Source organism: Pan paniscus, chromosome 7 (assembly GCF_029289425.2).
Source record: "Pan paniscus chromosome 7, NHGRI_mPanPan1-v2.0_pri, whole genome shotgun sequence".
In the NCBI taxonomy this organism is placed as follows: Eukaryota; Metazoa; Chordata; class Mammalia; order Primates; family Hominidae; genus Pan; species Pan paniscus.
Window position 1 is genome coordinate 22,331,913 of NC_073256.2, and position 20,366 is coordinate 22,352,278.

At 50.0% G+C, this 20,366-nt stretch overlaps 1 protein-coding gene across 1 annotated transcript in view; it reads left to right on the forward strand.

Annotated features, from left to right (window-relative positions):
* Positions 1–1,911, forward strand: part of LOC106634351 (uncharacterized) — a 133,784-nt gene extending 131,873 nt beyond the window's left edge. The window contains exon 5 of the mRNA XM_063607039.1: positions 1,808–1,911. Coding sequence (XP_063463109.1) covers positions 1,808–1,879 — 72 coding nt within the window. The 3' untranslated portion in view covers positions 1,880–1,911. The remainder of the gene's footprint in view (positions 1–1,807) is intronic.
* Positions 1,912–20,366: the final 18,455 nt, after the last annotated feature.

Here is a 20,366-nt window from a genome sequence, read left to right on the forward strand (position 1 = left end):
TAGGCCCTAGTCTCAGCCTAGTGCCAGTTCAGAGCCTGTGTCCAGTGATCCTGCACAGGTCTCATTAGTTCCTTTTCTCCTCTTCAGTCATCCTGGTAAAAGGCTGTGTATTCCCTTGGGGGCAGGCTGGGAGACAGATTGACAGTATAAATTTTTGGCAGTGGAGCCGAGTCCTTTCTGGAGGGAAGCTGGCTTCCCATTCAGACAAGGGACTCCGGGTCTGTGAACTGGCTTCTGTCTGGGAATTGACGGGGGACTGTCACTCTGTTTTTATGATTCAGATTAGACTTCCGCTCACCTGACCTAGAACTCTTCTGCAAACACAGATCCAGTAAAAATGTGGCAGGCTTCTTATCTATTTCACTTCTAGGAATGCCACGATCAGCTGGCACCATAGGTCTCTGAGAGTCAGGCTATTCTGGTTGCAGCTTTGACTCTGCTGTCTTTTATGGTAACTGCATCCACCTTGCCTTTGGGGATTGAGTGCTCTGATCACTTGGCCCCAGCCCCTGTAGTGTGTCTATGTCACTTACCCTCTTTATACCTCAGTTTCCTCCTCCATAAAATGGGCATCCTCATTGCACCCACCCCCAGGGCTGCTGTGAGGTATAGATAGATTAGCATATGGAAAGTAATAGAAGAGGGTCTCAAAGCCCATGTGTCGTTATCAGAATTATTTCGTTACAGGGGAGAGCTGGAGGAGAGAGGAAGGTGCTGAGCAGACCCACGTGCTCTCCTACCAGTGTTTCCTGAGCACCTATTATGTGCTGCCCACTGTGAGAGCTGTTAGGGTTGAAATAGGGAGCACAGCAGGGTAGGGGCTGCCATCAGGAGCTTAGTGGGGAGACCATTGTGCAACATCGTTCCAGAGGTTGGGGTGGGGAAGCTCAGGGAGCACAGGGGCCTAGGATCCTGAACAGAATCATGGAAAGGACACAGCCTCCCCAGCCTCTCCTGCCTCCTCTTCCTCCCTGGCCTCCTCTGCTTCCCTGGCCTCTCCTGCCTTCCTGGCTTCCCCTTCCACCCCGGCCTCCCCAGTCTCCCCTGTCTCTCCTGCTTTTGAGGTGGGCCAGGAGCTGCTGGTGCTCACTTAGCCTGTCCTGGACTCTGGGTGTAGCACTTCGATGTCCACAAAATACACTCGGGTTCAGCTCATCACACAACCAAGGAAGGATCTCCACACTGACACTAAGGGTTCATCCTGGGCTCATTCATCAGGGCATGCCTCCAAAATATTTCTCCATGTCTCCTCCCTTTGCCCACCTGCATTGTATCTGTGCCTCAGCCCCGGCTGGGGGCCTGCAAGGTTCCCCTATCTCCTCTGCCCCTGCACGGCTGGGTCCCAGGCAATCTGTCCGCCTACCACGCCTCTCGCCCCTTGCCCACCACGCTCCAGCCCCACAGTTCTTTTTCTGCTTCTTTCCCAGCCTCTGGGCTTTTGCACACGCTGTTCCCTCTGCCTGAACACCCTCCACTGGGCTGAGAACAACTCTCTGAGGCCTCTCACAGCTGTTGCTTCCTTTGGAACAGCCGCTGCTGTTGTCCCTCTCCCAGCTCCAAGACCTGCTGAGCCTCCTGTCTTTTTCAGTTCCCATGCCCCCAGCACTTCTCCTTGGCCTCCTTTTGACCAATTGACAATGTCCATTCTCAATGCCTTCTCACCCAGCACTGAGCCCCACTGGGTGAAGGGAATGCCTGTCATGTTCACCACAATATCCCCTCCCCCATCACCACGACTGGTCCACAGTGATGCTCAAAAAAGATCTGTTGATAGGCCATGCGAAGGTGCATTCATGTCATCCTGCAGGCGGAATTCTCCACGAGTTTTGAGCAGCCTCGGTTTTCCCACCACCACCAAACCATGGAAGACACAGGGTAAGAGCAAAGACAAGGTGGCTGTGGCCGATGTCCACCCTCTCGGGGCGTCCCTTCTCTTCTCTCCTCCTTGGGAAGGGAGACCGTCGGGGTGCAACCTGGTTGGGGCGGGGAGGAGGTGCAGGGCCTGGCCAGAGCGGACATGGCCACTGGCAGGGGACCGCGACTGCTTGGTCCAGGGCAGGTGAGCGCAGCACAGGCCAGGGCCCGGCGTGTCCGCGGTGCGCGCGAGGGGCCAGCAGAGGGCGTCAGAGAGCCACGAGCGGCCCGCGGAAGAGCCCGCGCCGGCCCCGATGCCCAGCTCAGCGCGGCGCGGACCCAACGAGCCCGCGCTCAGACGCCCCACCTCCGCCGACAGGCCACTCGCGCCGGGTCCTTCCTCTTCCCCAGGTGCAGGCCGAGCCCCCGGAGCCATGGCCAGCCCTTCGGGCAGATCTGAAGCCACTGGCAAGCCCCGAGGCAGGGATGGCGGAGGACGACGTCCCTCCCGAAGAGAAGAGGCTGCGGCTCTTGCTGGAGGGGGGAAGCGCACAGCCGGAGGACTGCGAGGACGGGGAGGACGCGCCGCAGCCAGGCAGGAAGGAGACCGGGACCCAGACAGGTGGCGACGGCAGAGGAGTAAGTGACGCGGGCGCTGGGGTCCGGGGGTGCCGGGGTCACAGGGTAGGGTCGGCGGGAGGCTCCGTGGCCGGCCCCGGGTTGAAGTTGGTAATTGAGCGGCAACTCCAGCGGGCGCGGAGTGACAGCTCGTGACGACCTCCGAGACGCCAGCTGCCCCTTCTCGGCTGTGTGGCTTCGACTTCCTAATTCTCCCACGACGTCGCTGGCCAGGAGATGCGCTGGACTCTGTGGCTAGCCAAAAGGGGAGGGGGAGCCCCGCTTCCTGGAGGCCCCTAGCATGGGAAGGGGCGGGGGTTGCTCTGGGCATCCTGTCTGGGGCATCTGTCTGGGACTCTGTCGGTGCCTCTCACCTGGCGAGGGGCCTGTGGTGGGGGTAGGGGGGAAGTCCCTGGCACCAGGCTTGGCCAAGTCCTGTTCTGCTGGGCTGCGGGCTGGCGGCGCTCGCCCAGCTCCTCACCTGTCCCGCATCTTCCTGTTTTTCTTCCCTTTCTGGTTGGGCAGCGAGAGTTGAGAGGAGGCAGATGGCTTCCATCCCAGAAATCGCTCTCCTTTTTCCGTCCCTATAGAGTGAGACAGAGAGGCAAAGTTCCTTGCATCCCCCGGGGCGCTGTCTCTGCGAGCTCCCGGTGTCCTGCACACGTGAGCCCCTGAGTCACCGGGCCTGTGTGTGTGTGGGATGGGGTTCCGTGGCCATCCTGGCCTCCTGGGGTTCACTTTCTGCTTTCCTACGCCAAGTCTTCCTGTGTGGTTTTGCTGGCCTTCCACTGGGGAGGCACGTGGGTTTGGAGGGCAGATGAGGGCCCACTGGAGAGCTGTACCCCTCAGTGAGGGCCGCCACCTTGATGGTTTTTGATGGATAATGGGGTTGACCTCTTTGTTCCTTCCACATGTTTTTATGTTTGACCATTTGCTCAGCTGAGCTTGTCTTAATAATTGGATTCGTCGTTAATGAGCCCCACATGGGAGAGAGGGCGGCCTTCATTCTGAACCCATTTAGGCAGCACTGGCAGCCCTCCTTGCCGTGGGCGGCATCAGAGCCCCCCCTGCCCAGTCTTGGGGTTGCTCCCGGATGCTGTCTGGGAGGCTTGCTCATGGTGACATCCTCATTTCCCCGTGCACGTTACCGCATTTAGAGCTTGGGTCACCTGGACACTGAAATCAGGCGAATTTTCTCTGAGATCCCGGGAGAAGGACGATAGTTCTTTGGAAGGTTTTCCAGGGCCGATGACGGAAAGGATGAGAAGGCAGAGGTCCTGGTTGGGGACACAATTACGGTGGCAGTGTAACGCCGGGAAACTTTATTGCGTGAAGTCCCTCTCACTCCCTCTACCTCCCTCTTTTACGTGGACTCTGCCAAAGACCAGGATACCAGAATGCAGTGGAGTGACCAAACGTAGTGGCACCTTGGGAATGCGAGTCTGGAGCCAGGCGGCTGGGATTTGCATCCTGGTTCTGCCCCTCCTTAGCTGGCTGACATGGCACAAGCCACTTACCCTCTCTGAGCCTTACTGTCTTCAGTGGCAAATGGATCTGTCAACAGGCCCCATTGCCTGGGGTTGTTACTGCTGAGATTAAGGGATTCTTGTCCATAGAAGCACTTAGCGTTGTGCCTGGCACATAGTGTATGGTGGATAAATGGGACTTAGGACTAACACTCATGTCTTGGTGTGTTTTTGCAGTGATATTTTGTTCTGGGGTGCATCACAAGAGACAAGGTTCTTGGCTGGGCATGGTGGCTCAAGCCAATAATCCCAGCACTTTGAGAGGCCAAAAGAGGAGGATCGCTTGAGCCCAGGAGTTTAAGACCAGCTGGGCAACATGGTGAAGCCTCATATCTACCAAAAAAAAAAAAAAAAAAAAAAAAAAAGGCCAGGTATGGTGGTGTGTGCCTGTAGTCCCAAGTACTTGGGAGGCTGAGGTGGGAGGATTGCTAGAGCCTGGAAGGTTGGGCTGCAGTGAGCTGTGATCACGCCACTGCACTCCAACCTAGGTGACAAAGTGAGACCGTTTCAAGGAAAAGAGAGAGAGAGACCCACAAGAGTCTTAAGCCAGAATCTCCATGTTAAAATGCTTTCTGGAGGCTAAAAGGATGATATGTTGATAATGAAATATTTAAAAGGCAGACACCCTACTGAATTTTTTGGTCCACAAAGGGAAATGGGAATCACATGACCTGAAGGATGATGGAGGAACTGAACAGAAACCATCCTTGTTTCCTGAATCTGAATATGGCACCCTCTTTTCACGGTGCCTCTATCTCCTCAGTCCGGCGGCCCCTCGAAAAGAAGGAATCTTGATTTTCAAACTTAAAATTTGGCCCAAAGCCCACTGCTGCCCACAATGCCCGCCAGACACATTCCTCTTCCGTTTTAGTTTCTATGGGAATACTCTCTTTGAAGAACCCATGAAGCAGTGTCAGGCTGGTGTGAGAATCAGCAGTGATTTCTTTGAGGAGGAGAGCCCGTTTCTTCACTCACAGGCCATGTCTGAGTGGATCCAGAAGAACAGAGTGCCCTTTTATGAGATTTTGTCTGCGTAGACCATTAGCTTGGTAAAAATGTCAAATCATCCTCGTTCTTTAATAGCAGATTATTTTGGACTTTTCTCTGTAAGAAGCAGCATGGGCATTCAGATGCTTTTAAGGATAAAATGTTCTTTCTCATCACCAGGCCTGGTGCTCTGGATCCATGAGGTTTTAATGTGATTGGATGTCCCTTGGAGTGGCTCCCAGGCTGTGATCTCGTGGTTGGGTGGCAAGTGGTTGCTTTATTCGGTGGTGGTTAGAGGATGTTTTAGCAGGTAAAAAGGGGACCCCAGGAGCCCGTGAGTGCCAAGTCCTGCTGCAGGGCATGTGTTTATGGTGGGGAGGCGTGGTAGTGGAGGGTGGGGGGCATTGATTTCCTGCCAATATCAGAAGTTTCACAGGCTTCTTGTGTATCCACAAACACCCACCCCATTGAGAAGGCCTAGAAAAACTGGCCCTCCCCAAGCCTTTATTGATGGCTTTTGAATGATCCCAGGGTGTGTCTGACCCATAGCTCCTCCTGGAGGGAGAGAAAAGTCTCTCCTGGGTATTTGGTTGTCAATCTCAACCACTTGCTGAGCCTTCCCCAAAACCACACACCTCGGCAGAGATTTCTGGGTTGTCAGGCAGAACCGAGCATTCAAGGGTAATAACTCACTGGAGTCCCTGAAATCCCTGATGGACGCACCAGGTAAAAGCATCCAGGGTTGAAACCAGATCAGGAAGGTTATTGTCAGCCTGGGGCTCCTGTAGAGGTGCATCCACGTTGCAAGGGTTTTCCTTCTTGCTGAGGAGAAACCTGGGTTTCTCAGCTTTGGCACAGTCACAACACTTGGGGTGAGGCCATTGGTGGTGGTGTTGGGGGGGGCGTCCTGTGTATTGTAGGATGGTTAGCAGCATCTGTGGTCTCCATCCTCTAGGTACCATTCTACCCTCCCAGCTATGGCTACCCCAGATGTCTCCAGATGGTTTCAAATGCTGTGGGGCAAGGGAGTGGTACGTGAGCAAAACCACTCCAGTTGAGAGCCATTGGTCTACACTTGTGGAAATGTTTGAGGGTGAGAGTGTCGAGCTTGGGTTCCTGCTGTACCCTTTATGAGCAATGAGGTCTTGGAAAATTAATAGTACTCCAGGGGCTTCAATTTTCTCATCTATAAAATGGAGATAAATGAGATACACTTTAATAGGAAGGTTATATGGGATTTACTGAGATAATAAGACTGTACATGGAAAATACTGGGCATAGCATTTATTTATTTTTATTTTTTTTAAGACAGGGTCTTACCTTGTTGCCCAGGCTGGAGTGCAGTGGCATGATCTCCACTCACTGCAACCTCCACCTCCTGGGCTCAAGTGATTCTCCTGCCTCAGCCTCCAGAGTAGCTGGGATTACAGTTGCCCACCACCACACCCAGCTAATTTTTGTATTTTTAGTAGAGATGGGTTTTCACCCTGTTGGGCAGGCTGATCTCAAACTTCTGACTGAAGGTGATCCGCCTGCCTCAGCCTCCCAAGGTGCTGAGATCACAGGTGTGAGCCACCACACTGGGCTGGGCATAGCATTGTAACACAGACAAAGCACGAAATACTTGGGCTATATCTTTCTACATTTGTCTTGTCTAGACTCCATCCTCCATCCCGTCATGCACTGGTGTGGTGCAGACCAGAATATCCCCCACCTAGACTGCAGAGTGGATTTGGGTGGCATCTTGGCTTTCTGCACAAGACTTGCCTGTTCCCCACCACATCCCCCTGGTTCTCAGGGTCCAGGATTCCAGGAGGCTGGGATGTGGGCAGACAGGTCAGGTGGCCCACCCAGTTCACTCCCACGCTGGGGACCTGCAGAGCTAGCTCCCTGAGACAGGGTGTTTGGACCAACATCTGGGTTTCTGGATTTCCATGTGAGCACAGCTGGACTACACAGGCTGAAGCTCTCTCTGCGGAGATATAGATATTTCCCTGACGATGATCTTTCTAGCTGACATGAAGACATGGCCACCTGCTGGAACGTGTTGTGTCTGCTGTGGCGGTCTTGTAATTTGTGAGGCAGGCTCCTGAGGAATGCAGTGCATAAGTGGGAAATGGTAGGAAGTTCTCCCATCCCCGCCTGGCTGAAAGTGCTGCCTGCGTAGGTTGGTGGATGGTCCTTTGAGCAGGAAGAAGACACGGAGCACATTCCTGTTAGCTACGACCGAGAGGGGCAGGTTACACACTGGACATTTCAAGCCACTGCAGTGAAGCAAGTCTTACTGTGCTGGGATTACTTGTGGAGTGGGGGCTGTGTTGTTGCCCTGAGCTTTAATTATTTCAGGAATATTTAACCGCAGGGCCAGCAGGCTGGATCTTGATATGTGTTTCTCAGTTGGAAAGATTTTGGACCATAGAGAAATGTCTTCTCAATTCTTTTAATTTCATTAAGGTGGTCATTTTTCTTCTTGTGGCCTCTGGAATGTGACACAGAACTCAAGGGACAGGAAGGAGATGAGTTGGAGGCTGGGGCAGCGGTCCCTGCCAGGGATGCTGGTGACTCACGTGACGGTGTTGATGTGTGGAGTCCGGTGCCTGGTTTGGGGAATGTTGGTGGGATATGTTCCAAAGGACTGACGGACCTATCAGGTACTGGAGGTGGATGGTCAAGTCTGATCTCAGGGCTGACAGTGTAAGGAAGGACTGGAAGTTGGCGTTGGACTCATTGGCTGAGGTTGCTGGGGACTCGGGGGCAATGTATGCCAGGACAGATGGGTCTGGGGCTAGGAAGGCAGGTTTGGGCTGGAGACCTGAGCTTGGGAGGCATCCCAGGTAGACAGTGGTTGAGGCTGTGGAAATGACCGCGATTGCCTGGGATGAGAGTGGAGACAGACAAGATGGGGGTTTTGCTTTAAGCCTGGGGAGCCCACCTCCCAGGTTCAAGCGATTCTCCTGCCTCAGCCTCCCAAGTAGCTGGGAATGTAGGTGCGTGCCACCATGCCTGACTAACTTTTGTATTTTTAGTAGAGATGAGGTTTGGCCAGGCTGGTCTCAAACTCCTGACCTCAAGTGATCGGCCCACCTTGGCCTCCCAAAGTGCTGGATTACAGGCATGAGCCACCATGCCTGACCATTTTTAAATATTAATTTTTATGCAATATATTCAAAACACATTTTACTGTACATTGGAAAAGTCAATCATGATTTGAAAACTTTATCAAAATCCAATCAAATATCAATTAACCATTTAATTGTGGATAAGCAAGGAGACTATTTTGACCAAAACATGTTAGAACAATTACCACTTATAGAATCTGTGTTTTAATGTTTTAATTGAATTAAACAATCTTTTACATTCTGTCCAGGCGCAGTGGCTCACACCTGTAATCCCAGCACTTTGGGAGACCGAGGCTGGAGGATCACCTAAGGTCAGGAGTTCGAGACCAGCCTGGTCAACATGGCAGAACTGTCTCTACTAAAAATACAGAAATTAGCCAGGTGTGATGGCACACTCCTGTAATCCCAGCTACTTGGGAGGCTGAGGCAGGAGAATCGTTTGCACCTGGGAGACAGAGGTTGCAGTCAGCCGAGATCGCACCACTGTACTTCAGCCAGCCTGGGTTACAGAGCGAGACTCTGTTTCAAAAATAAATAAATAAATAAAATAGAATTCTGAATTTAATTTTTAATAATTATTTTTGTAAAGAGAATGTCTTGTTTTTTGGAGTTGTTTAATTTATTGAATTGGCAAAAATTGTGTATAAAATGGTATACAACATGATGTGATTGAAGTATGTATACATTATGAAATGGCTAAATCAAGCTAAATAACATATCACCTCCCAGAATTATTTTTTTGTAGTGAGAACACTTAAACAATCTACTCTCTTAGTGATTTCCAAGTGTATGATATGTTGTTATTAACTATAGGTAACATGTTGTCCCATGGACCTCCTGCACTTATTCTTCTTCTCTAAAAATGATATTCTGTGTCCTTTGGCATCTGCCCACTTCCCCACCCTGGCAACCATCATTCTACTCTGCTTCTGTGAATTCATCTTTTTTCTTTTCTTTTTCTTTCTTTCTTTCTTTTTTTTTTTTTTGAGAAAATCTCATTCTGTTGCCCAGGCTGTAGTGAAGGGGTATGATCTTGGCTCACTGCAGCCTTGACCTGCCAAGCTCCATCAATCCTCCCACCTCGGCCTCCTGAGTATCTGGGAGTACAGGCATGCACCACCACGCTCCACTAATTTTTGTAATTTTTTGTAGAAATGGGGTCTTGCTATGTTATGCAGGCTGGTCTCGAACTCCTGTGCTCAAGCAATCTGCCGGCCTCAGCCTCCCAAAGTGCTGGGATTATAGGCATGAGCCACCACGCCTGGCTGAGTTCAACTTTTTTAGATTTCACATATAAGTGAGATCATGTGGTATTTGTCGTTTTGTGCCTGGCTTATTTCACTTAACATAATATCCTCCAGGCTCATCCATGTTTTCTCAAATGGCAGGATTTCCTTCGTTTTAAAGGCTGAATAGTATTCCATTGTGTACATACACCACATTGTTGCTAGAAGTGTAATGGAGGCCAGTTGGAGGAGGAGGGGGAGAAGATTCACTCTAAGTCTAGATGCTCCAGCACCCACCCAGGATGTGTGCAAGGAAGTGCAGGATGCTCCTGGTCTTGCAAACTGTGGTTTGTGGGACTCCAAAGCCCCTATCCTTCCACAGTGCTTTCCGTCCTGTTATCACATTTCCTTGGAAGAGAACCCAGCCTTGGTGGAGAGCCCTGCTCTGGCTTTGTCCCTTGGCATGAGATGGCAAAGGATGGTGCTGCTGGGAGACCCTTACGTCTGCACACTGGGGGCTGCTTGCCTTCTCCATTCCTCCTTCAAGTATCTGAGTAGCTCCTGTGTGCCAGCTGCTGGTCTACAAGATGGATGGGTCCTTGGAGATCACGCTGTAGCAGAGGAGGCAGGCTGTAGCCCACACGCCACAACCAGCCCCCTGCCTGTTGACACATATAAAGTTTTATTGGAACACAGCCACACCCATTTCAGTGCATATTGTCTGTGGCTGCTTTCCTGCTACAATGGAGAGTTGAATAGTTGGGACAGAGACCTATGGCCTGCAAAGCTGAACTATTTACCATCTGGCCTTGAAGAGAAATGAAAAAATGCTGATCCTTGTACCCCGACAGTCTTAGGTTAAGAGGACTTTGTTGTACCACCCTGACGTCCCAGGCGGCCATGAGTCCAGCCATCCTTGAAATGTACACAGGTCTGGGCTAGGGTTGCAGCAGGTGAGTCCCAATTTTGCAGGTCTTTGGTATCAGGGGCACAACCCAGGATTTTGGGTGGGGTTTCCTCATCACTGTGGCTGGGCACTGGGCTAGTGTGCTTTCTGATTTTTGTATGGGGAAGAGAAAGGAGGGAGGAAATGGCAACTTGTTGCCCTGTTCTAACATTTTCCTAAGATGGGTCTCCAGGCAAGGGCTTGGGATCTCACCTTGCACAGCTTACAAAACCCAGTGAGGCCGGCTGTCTTGGCGCTGCCACTCTGAGGGACGGAGACCCTAAATGACTAGGAAGGGAGATAAAAGAATGGTTTCTGCAAGCTCAAGAAGTGGCGTTATTGAAATTAACATTTCCCCCAAGTTTTACAATGTCTAGGCATGCATATTTAAGTGTCTGCCTCAAAAGTTCATGCTAATAACGAGATGGTGCATTTAATTTCCTTTTTTTGTTCTCTGAACAACATGCAGCTTCCTGCACAGCCCTCCTTGCAGGCAACTGCACTGAGGTGACAGTCCTCCTGACTGCCAGCACAGATCCCCAGGGCCTCTGAGGGCCCCGTATTCTGGGGGCAGCCTTTCCCCCTTCTATTTGGCCCCAGCGGGAAGGGGGCAGGTTACCCACAGCCCAGCACAGGGCTCCTGCCTTGGCTTATCTAAGAAGTCTGGCACCCTCTGACCCTCTAGACCTCACCAGCTGAGTATCAAAGCCCCGCGGCAGAAGCCAGGGCCAGGGGGCATTGGGGGGTGGTTTGAGAGTGCAGCTCTGTAGGGGAGCAGGACGGGCCCAGGAAAAGCTGCTCAGTGGAGACTGCAAAGAGATGGCAGAGTTAGAACAAGAGGGCTGGGCATGGTGGCTCACACCTATAATCCCAGCACTTTGGGAAGCCGAGATAGGGGGATAACCTGAGGCCAGGAATTTGAGACCAGCCTGGCCAACATGGTGAAAACCTGTCTGTACTAAAAATACAATAATTAGCTGGACGTGGTGACACCTATAATCCCAGCTACTTGGGAAGCTGAGCGAGGAGAATTGCTTGAACCCAGAAGATGGAGGTTGTAGTGGGCTGAGATTGTGCCACTGCACTCCAGCCTGGGAAGCAGAGCAAGATTCCATCTCAAAAAAAAAAAAAAAAAAAAAAAAAGTCAGGACAGGAGGAGGGAAGAGAAGGGAGCTGTGGGGCAGCAGCCAGGACCTTAAAGGCACAGAAGAGGAAGCTTGGATTTCCAATTCCAAAGGACATGAAGTCACACACCTTTATTTAACCTGCTCCTGGTGAGGCTGGGCTTTGTGTATTTTCCTTGTTTTCATTTTCCTTGTGTTCAGGCTGTTGTAGAAACAGGTACACGGGCCCAGTGTGGCGCCCTGTTCTAGTTGCCTTCAGGAAGCATGGGGTGCCCTGGTTTCCTTGGCTTCGTGTCCCCCTTTCCTCCTGCCACCCCTGACTGTGCACCCTACCTTGTCCCTCAGACCATCCTCCTGGAGGGGCCTCGCCAGGGCCTGTGTCCTTGCTAGTCTTTGGGGAGGAAGACTCTGGCTTGAAAGCCTGTCGGCTTAAGTTGCAAGGTGTAGGTGCCTGGGAGGGGATGGGCACGGCCCTCTTGACTGATCCATTCATGTTTTTCTTTTTTGACTCTGTTCTATGTTGTCCTGATGGAGGGGTAAGCCCCTGCCTTCTGCCTTTCCTGCCTTGGACTCTTGCAATTGGGCCAGATGAGAGGGTCCATGTGGTCTGAGAATTCAAGCAATGCAGGCCAGGCATGGTGGCTCACACCTGTAATCCCAGCACTTTTGGAGGCCAAGGCGGGTGGGCCAGGAGTTCGAGACCAGCTTGGCCAACATAGTGAAACCCTGTCTCTACAAAAAAAATACAAAAGTTAGCGGGGCTTGGTGGTGCATGCCTGTAATCCTAGTTATTTGGGAGGCTGAGGCAAGAGAATCACTGGAACCCAGAAGAAGCAGGTTGCAGTGAGGAGGAGGTTGCAGTGAGGAGGAGGTTGCAGTGAGCCGAGATTGTGTCCTTGGACTCCAGCCTGGGTGATAGAGCGAGACTATGTCTCCAAAAAAAAAAATATATATATATATATATATATATAGAAAACAAAAAACAAAACTTCCTCTTGATTTGCTTTTCTGGATCTTGCTTCTCAGAGGTAACACCGGGAAGGGTTGGGGTATACCTCTCCACAGCTTTTTCTTTGATTTCTTTTTGTTTTTTATTCTAAGTTCTGAGATACACGTGCAGAATGTGCAGGTTTGTTACACAGGTGTACCTGTGCCATGGTGGTTTACTGCACCTACTAACCCATCGTCTAGGTTTTAAGCCCCGCATGCATTAGGTATTTGTCCTAACGCTCTCCCTCCCCTTGTACCCCACCCCCGACAGGCCCCGGTGTATGATGCTCCCCTCACTGTGTCCGTGTGTTCTCGTTGTACAGCTCCTGCTTATGAGTGAGAACACGCAGAGTTTGGTTTTCTGTTCCCGTCCACACCTTTTTCCTCTGTGCACGCAAGCACATGTATTTGCACATAAGTGTTTATTGTAACCTTTTTAAAAAATGAAAATGGAATAATGCTATATTTATTCTTTGGAGAAGCCTGCTTTTCAGGCAGCATGTCTTTGACATTGTCTCACGTTGGAACCTGGGTACCACCTTCTTCTCCTAGCAGTTATTCTGACGTGTGGATGCACCATGCTTCGTTTAACCAGCCCTGCACCGATACGTCTTTGGGTGGTTTCTGCCTTTTCCCAGTCACAGATGGTGTTCTGATGAATTTCCTTGCACACATCACTTGGTGCTCTGTGCCTGCATTTCTGTGAGATGTTCCTGGAGGTGGGCTGTCTAGGTCAGAGGGTGATCTGTGCTTGATTTGCATCCTGTGCAAAATTCCATCCAGTCATCCAGCTCCCCAAGGGCTCACATGGTACTGTCCTCTGTAGACATCATCTTCTGCAGATGATGGCACGACCGCCCCTCTTTCTTTTACTCACACCAGTCTGCACCCTGGTGTCCTGGGGGGGGGGTCCAGCCCCTACCAGCTTGTCTGCCCCCACACCACAGTGCCCCCAGCCCCTGCTAACAGGGACTCTGGCTTCTGAGCTCTGGCAGACTGCTTCACTCTGGAGAAGTGTGCTTTCTCAAACATTCCTGGCAATGTTACTGCAAATCGTGAGGCCTGCGTTTGCCTTCTTCAGGCCTCAGTTTTCTCATAAGTAAAATGGGGATAATGTGATGCTACTGTCTGCAACCTAGAGCTGACATGAGGGTTCAGTGAGATCACTGTTGAGAGCACGTTCACAGCGCCGGCCTTGTGCGCAGTCAGCACGTGTGGGGCAGGGCTGTTGCTGATACGTGGTTGACTGTCATTGCTAGACTGTGGCTTTACCAGGGGCATTGTCTTTAGTGCCGAGCCCAGAGCCACCCTTAGTACCTGCTGTGTTTATAGAGTGATTGAGTGTCAGGGTCAGAGACTGGGGCAATGGCAGCAGAAACAGAGGAAAGAAGTGGGGCTTCTAATAGTTCCTGCACCAGTGGCCCTTGAGATGGAGCCTTCTTGCCAAGGTCTGGGGCTCTGCTGTGTGTTCTAGGCCCGAGACTGGAAGCTAGGCCTGGCTACATTCCTAGCTGAGCTGGGGAAGTGCAGATCAGCATCCTGCTTCATTAGGACACCTCCAAGCCCAGCTTAGACGTGGATTCCAGGTGATCCCTGTTTACTCTGAGCTCAGACAGAGGACAGGGAAGTGTTCAAGGGTGGGGACCCTCATCACAGCCCTTGAGTCTGTAAGGCATATGGGTTTGTGCACGCGTGTGAGCACGGCCGTGGCTTCTCTGTGAGTTTCAAGCTCGAGGTTGTTTTTATGCAGGGTTAGGCTTGCCAGGTAAAATATAGGAGGTCCAATTAAACTTGAATTTCTCATTAACCTTTTTTTTTTTTTTTTTTTGGTGCAAATATATCCCATGCAATATTTGGGACCTGCTTACCCCAAAAAATGATTTGTTGTTTATCTGAAATTCAAACTAAACTGGCATCCTGTCTTTTCACTTGCTATGTATGAGAGTTTTGTGTGGGGGTTATCAGTGTGCATTTGTGAGTTCCCATGTGAAGGACTCTCTCCAAGTGTCTGTAGGTGCCAGGATGGAGATGGACATAGAAGGTCCTCTTGTGCTGCTTTAGTGGCACCTAGATGCTGTGGGGTTGGACACTTCAGCCCCAGGGACCTGGGCAGCACTGTCCAGCACGTGCCTGCTCCTGTCTTCTCCATGGGGGCTGACTTCCCTGCCATCTCTCTCCAAATACGGTGGCAAGAGCTATCCCATCCGCCCCCATCTGGAGCTCAGTGTCCCAGCCAGACAAGAGGGCAAACAGTGTGCAGAGGGTTGCAAAGCTTTCCCCAGCTCCTTCTGCAAGGGGCCTGCAGATGAAAGGGAAGCCCTCATCCTCACCGCCTCCCCCTTCCAGAAAACCCAGGCAACAGCCACCTCTGAATGCTGCTTTAGAAGCTTCTCCCTCCTGGTGATTAAACCACCCCAAACAATAAAGCACTGCATTTCCACCATAGGCTTGTTCACATGCACGCAGCCAGTTGTCTTGCATCCACCCGTGTGCCTGATTCATCAGGGTGAGGGGTTCTCCTCTGAGGTGCTTGCAAAGAGCTGCTTAATTTTCATGTGAAAGACTGTCTGTAGAAACCAGGCCCAGCTTTGGAAGAAAGCCCTTTCTCCCCCTTTAGCAAATTCGGTGTCTTTTTTTTTTCTTTTTTGAGACGGAGTTTCACTTTTGTTGCCCAGGCTGGTGTGCAGTGGTGCAATCTCAGTTAACTGCAGTCTCTGCCTCCTGGGTTCAAGCGATTCTCCTGCCTCAGCCTCCTGAGTAGCTGGGACTACAGGCACCCACAACCACACCCAGCTAATTTTTTTTTGTATTTTTAGTAGAGATGGAGTTTCACCATGTTGGCCAGGTTGGTCTTGAACCCCTGACCTCAGGTGATCCACCTCGGCCTCCCAAAGTGCTGGGATTACAGGCATGAGCCACCACGCCTGGCTGGAATTCTGTGTCATTCTGGATACTTATCATGACTTCAAGCATCCAGGACTCTGTCCTGGGTATCCTGAGCCTGAGTTTGTATGTGTGTCCAGCTGGCTTGGAGGTTGTCTACAGGCAGGTTGAACTTGGCCTCTGAGTGCATGGCAGCCTCATGTGGGAAATACCACCAAGGAGCCTCATGGTGTGCTTTTAGGAGATAGTTTCTATTTAGTCATTGCTGAATCTGTTACAGACAGGGTCTCGATTTCTTGCAAGTCCTGTATGAGGTCGGTGCTGTGATTATCCACATTTTCACTTGCTCTCTCTGGCCTCTTTCAGGCTCTTGCACTTCCTTTGTTCTTTTCCTGCCACAGGGTCTTTGCACATCCTGCTCTTTCTGCCTGGAAAAATTTTCCCTCTCCCTGCTTCTTCACCTGGTCACGGTCTCATCTGACAGTGGAGTCACTACATCCTCAGGGACGTCTGGCCACACTGACTCAGTCACAGCAACCCCCTGTTATCTGCTTTCATGACACCAGGTGCCTCTCTGTGGTAGCCACTATCTCAGCTACGGCTTCCTATTTCTCTGCATGTCATCCTTCCCCTTCAAGACTGTGGTCACCATAAGGGCCAGGGCCATGCCTGTTCTGATTCTCATTTGTGTCTCTGGTGTTTAGTATATGCTTACCTAGAATTTGATTAATGAATGACAACATACCCTTTTTACAGATGAGAAAGTTGAGGTTCGGAAACATTATGTAACTTGCTTGGTATTAGATAGGGATGGTTTGTAGCCATCTGGCCGGTCGCTGGGTGCACACTCTTAACCACTTCACTATGGTTCTTCTCTCATGGTAGTTCTCCAACAGCAGGAGTGAGAGACAACTTTAGGACAGGTGTAACCAGAATCCCAGGGGTTATCCTAGAAGGTGGTGTCAGGAACATACTTGCCTATGGGCCTTCTTACTGTATTGCATAAAATACCCAGTTTTTCTGACTCACCCTTAGTAAAGACCTTAGCAATATTTGAAGCACAGTTGTCAGTAGGAAAGGGTGGATGTTTATACTTTTTTAAAAAGGAGTCTATATCATATTTATCTTGTGGTCTGCCATGCTCCCCGCTCTTCTTCAGCTTCAGTTATGCAAAATTCACACTTGTTCTCTTGACTGCCTCTCTCTTACCTGTTCAGTTTATTTTCTGTGTTCGAGATTGCTTAGAATTTTTCCCCGTTACTATGGTCTGCTTCCCAACTGCATCCCCCACCCAGCTTGTTCTGGATTTTGTCAACAACAGTTCCAGCGTTTAGTGAGGGCTGGATTGAAGGAAAGCCTTGGAAAAGGCTGTGTGATGAAAGTTGAAGACAATTAATGGGCAGGCAGTCATCAGGGTTAATTCAAAGGCTGGAAGAAGGGCTGACCTGGAGGACTGGAAATGTCTTTGAGCTGAAGGTCATGTGCAGGTGGAATGAAGAGGGTGAGCCTTTTGGGGTGAACTGCAAGTATTTGATAATATCCCTGTCCCCATGGTTGAGGAAGTCTTGATAAGCATCCTTAATGTGATGGAGGGATTAAGGAACCCCTGGTTCTACCTGCCCAGCACGGCAGTAATATGACAGAGCCAAGTTATTGATTATTGGTTGCCCAGCTGTCATCAGCTCAACATCTTCTGTTAGTTATAGCTGCAATTTGCATTAGTTATCAATGCCAGTTTTGACTTTCCTAGTCAATAAAGTGTTCTGAGAGTGGTGACTAAGGCTGAGCACTACCCATAATCATGAGTATTACAGAGGCAAGCCCCCTTGCCCACCTACCTGCAGGTGATAAGACACCCTAGGGAAATCACTCAATTCTTTGGAGGACCCTAAATAAATGCCCAAGCCTATCTGTTCATCTGTCCATCCATCCATCCACCCTTCCTTCCTTCCATCTGTCCATCCATCCATCCAGACATGCATCCATCGAACCACCCACCCATCTCTTTACCCACCCACCCATCTATCCATACAACCCACTCTCTTATACACCCAGCTATCATCCACCTACCCACCCACCAACCCATCTATCCATCCGCTCACCCATGCATCTATCCACCCGTTCACTCAACTAAGCATCTATCCAGCCACCCATCCATCCATTTATCCCTCCAACCCCTCACCCACTCATCCATTTCTCCACCCACTCAGCCATCCCTTCACTGACTCAACCATCCATTCATTCGTCCACCTGCCCGCCCACCCATTATCCACCCATCCACCTATGTATCCATCCATCTGTTGTCCTTCTGTTCATTTATTCCACAAAGACTCCTTAACCACCTGCTAGATTCTGGGGAGGTACCTGCTCTAGTAATTGAGAACATGATCTCTGGAATATGATTCCCTGGGCTCAAACTGAGCTGCCTCCTAGCTAGCTGCTTGGGTAAGTTATAGAAACTGTGCTTTGACTTTCTTATCTGAAAATTGGCTCTTAATAGCTTCTACTTTTGCAGATATAGTGAGGATTAAATAAGATGTCACATTAAAAGTGCGTCATCAGCACTTAACAGAGTTTAGGTTTTACCATTCATTATTATTCTTGGCAGATGCTGCAGATAACGTGGAGAGCATACGAAAGACACGTGTTTGAACAAATAGTGACATACAGGTGCTAAGTTCTGCAGTAGGGGAAGGTCAGACAGCCATGGAGAGGGCCTGGCCCAATCCTGGAGCCTCAGAAAAATGTTCCCCCTTGAATTCCTGTTTTAGCTGAGACTTGTGGGCTGGGTAGTAGTTGGAGATCCCAGACAGGATGTGACCGAGTTAGCCAAGGAAAAATTGGGTCCTGGCACCCATGGCAGAATTGATTGATCAGTTCTTCTGTCTCCTGTGTTTGGAAGTCCACTAGGTCTGGGAATGTCAAGTTGGGGGAGGGCGCTGACAATGATCATGACCTTCACCTGTCCTCACATGTCCTCTGTGTATCTGCAAAACCTCTGCCTCAGTCTCCTCTTTTGGAAAGTGGGATTGGAAACCACATCTGCTTCTCTCCCAGGACTGCTAGGAAGACAAGATTAGATGGCAGGTGAGAGCTCCTTGAAAATAAAAACATTCTACTATTTGAATGCAAAGTGTTCTTCTTTGCCTGTGATGTTTCCTAATCTGTGAAATCATACTGGACCTCGAAGCTGTCTATTAAAAAAATAGCAAAGTGGCTGGGCATGGTGGCTCATGCCTATAGTAGTTCTAGCACTTTGAGAGGCTGAGGGGGTGGTGGATCATTTGAGGCCAGGAGTTCGATACCAGCCTGACCAATATGTGAAACCCCATCTCTACTAAAAATACAAAAATTAGCCAGGTGTGGTGGCATCTGCCTGTAGTCCCAGCTACTCGGGAGGCTGAGGCACAAGAATCATTTGAGCTCAGGAGGCAGAGGTTGCAGTGAGCCAAAATTGCACCACTGCACTCCAGCCTGGGCAACAGAGTGAGGCTCTGTCTGAAACAAGAAAAAAAAAAAAGCAAAGTTAACACTTCCTCCATCTCTCCCCTGGAGGAGGCAATTTGTCAAAGATTGTTTTTGGATTTTACACACAGGGAAATCTAAGGAAGGTGTGGAAACCAGACCAGGACTCCAGACTCTCGTCTCCCTGTTTACAGGGTCTTAAATGGGGGAGCCACTTTGGGTTCTTTCCACAAGATTGCTTTGTTAAAAAAACAAGAAGCAAACAAACAAACAAAAAACTCAAAAAAAAACAGCCCTGACCTAAATATTCACAAGGGACCTTAGGCAATATCTGCAAACAAAAGTGAGTGATGAGTGGAATCTGTCGTCTTTACAACTAAGACAGCTCCAGAGTTGAAGCAAGTGGAAATATCTCTAGAGACAGAGATTTGGGCAGGTTTTGCCAGTTACAAGCTATGAGAACCTGGTCAGGTTTACCTCTCTGAGCTTCTGTGACCTTGTAAAATAGGCTGCATTGCGCTAAACTTGCAGGAGGAATCCCAGCATCCTCCTGTGCACAATGCTGGTGCACAAGATTTTCCAGGTGGGTGTGGTTGAAGGCAGGGAAGAACGCGTTTACTAGCACATTACAAGAAGGTGACTGTAAAGTCCAGGGTGCGCAGGAAGGTAAAGCAAGAAGGAGACATGAGGTTGTGAAGAGAAGTTTAGAGGGATGAGGAGGCAGGAGAGGTGAACAGTTGCAGGATTTAGCTAGAGTGGTGATCTTAGATCTTGGGGCCACAGAGCTTTCCAATGATGATGAAGATCAAAGGACATTTGAATCAAGCTATAAAGAGCCACTGTTTGATGTTGGGATGTAAGGATGCTGCAGGTGGATGTCAGTGCATTGATGGTGAGAATGTGGTCACCCTCCCTGCTGGGTCTTTGCTAAGGAGAGTGTGCTCTGTTCTTGGGCTGTTTTCATCACCTGATTAGAGCAGTGGTCCCCAAATGGTGTTCTTTGGACCATCTGTATAAAATATTCATAGGTCAAGGATAAAATGGAAAAACAGAGACAATGTCACAGAAATGTGCCCATTGTTGAAAGACCACCAGCTGTCCTTTTTGGAGGATTGTTCTTTATTCTAAAAATGTGTATATTCTATTCTATTACAACATTTTTTATTTGTATTTTTTTCTCCTTTATGAAATGCCATGGGGTAGAAATTTGTAATGTATCCAGTTCTCGTGTCTCCATGCATTGCAATGTGGTGGGGGAGGGGGTGTGGCTAGTACTGGCCAACAGGCTGGGGGCAGAGGTGCAATGTGAGACTTCTGGCCTGGAGCATTTAATTCTTAGTACAAGGCTCTCTAGCATTCTTCTCCCTCTGTTTCCTGCTTGGTGATACTCGAGGTAATGCAACCCCCATTAGCCTTAGTCTTAGGGCAAGTTTGATGGAAAACAGAGCACCCCACACTTCCCTGCCAATGTAGCATGAGTGAGAAAAACAACTTCTGATGTTTGAAGTTACCAAGATTTAGGAGTTGTTATTGCAGCAAAACCTCACCTATTCTGACCAATCATGGTGGAATTTCTGTGTGTGTGTGTGTGTGTGCGCGCGCGCGTGTGTGTGTGTGTGTGTAACTGG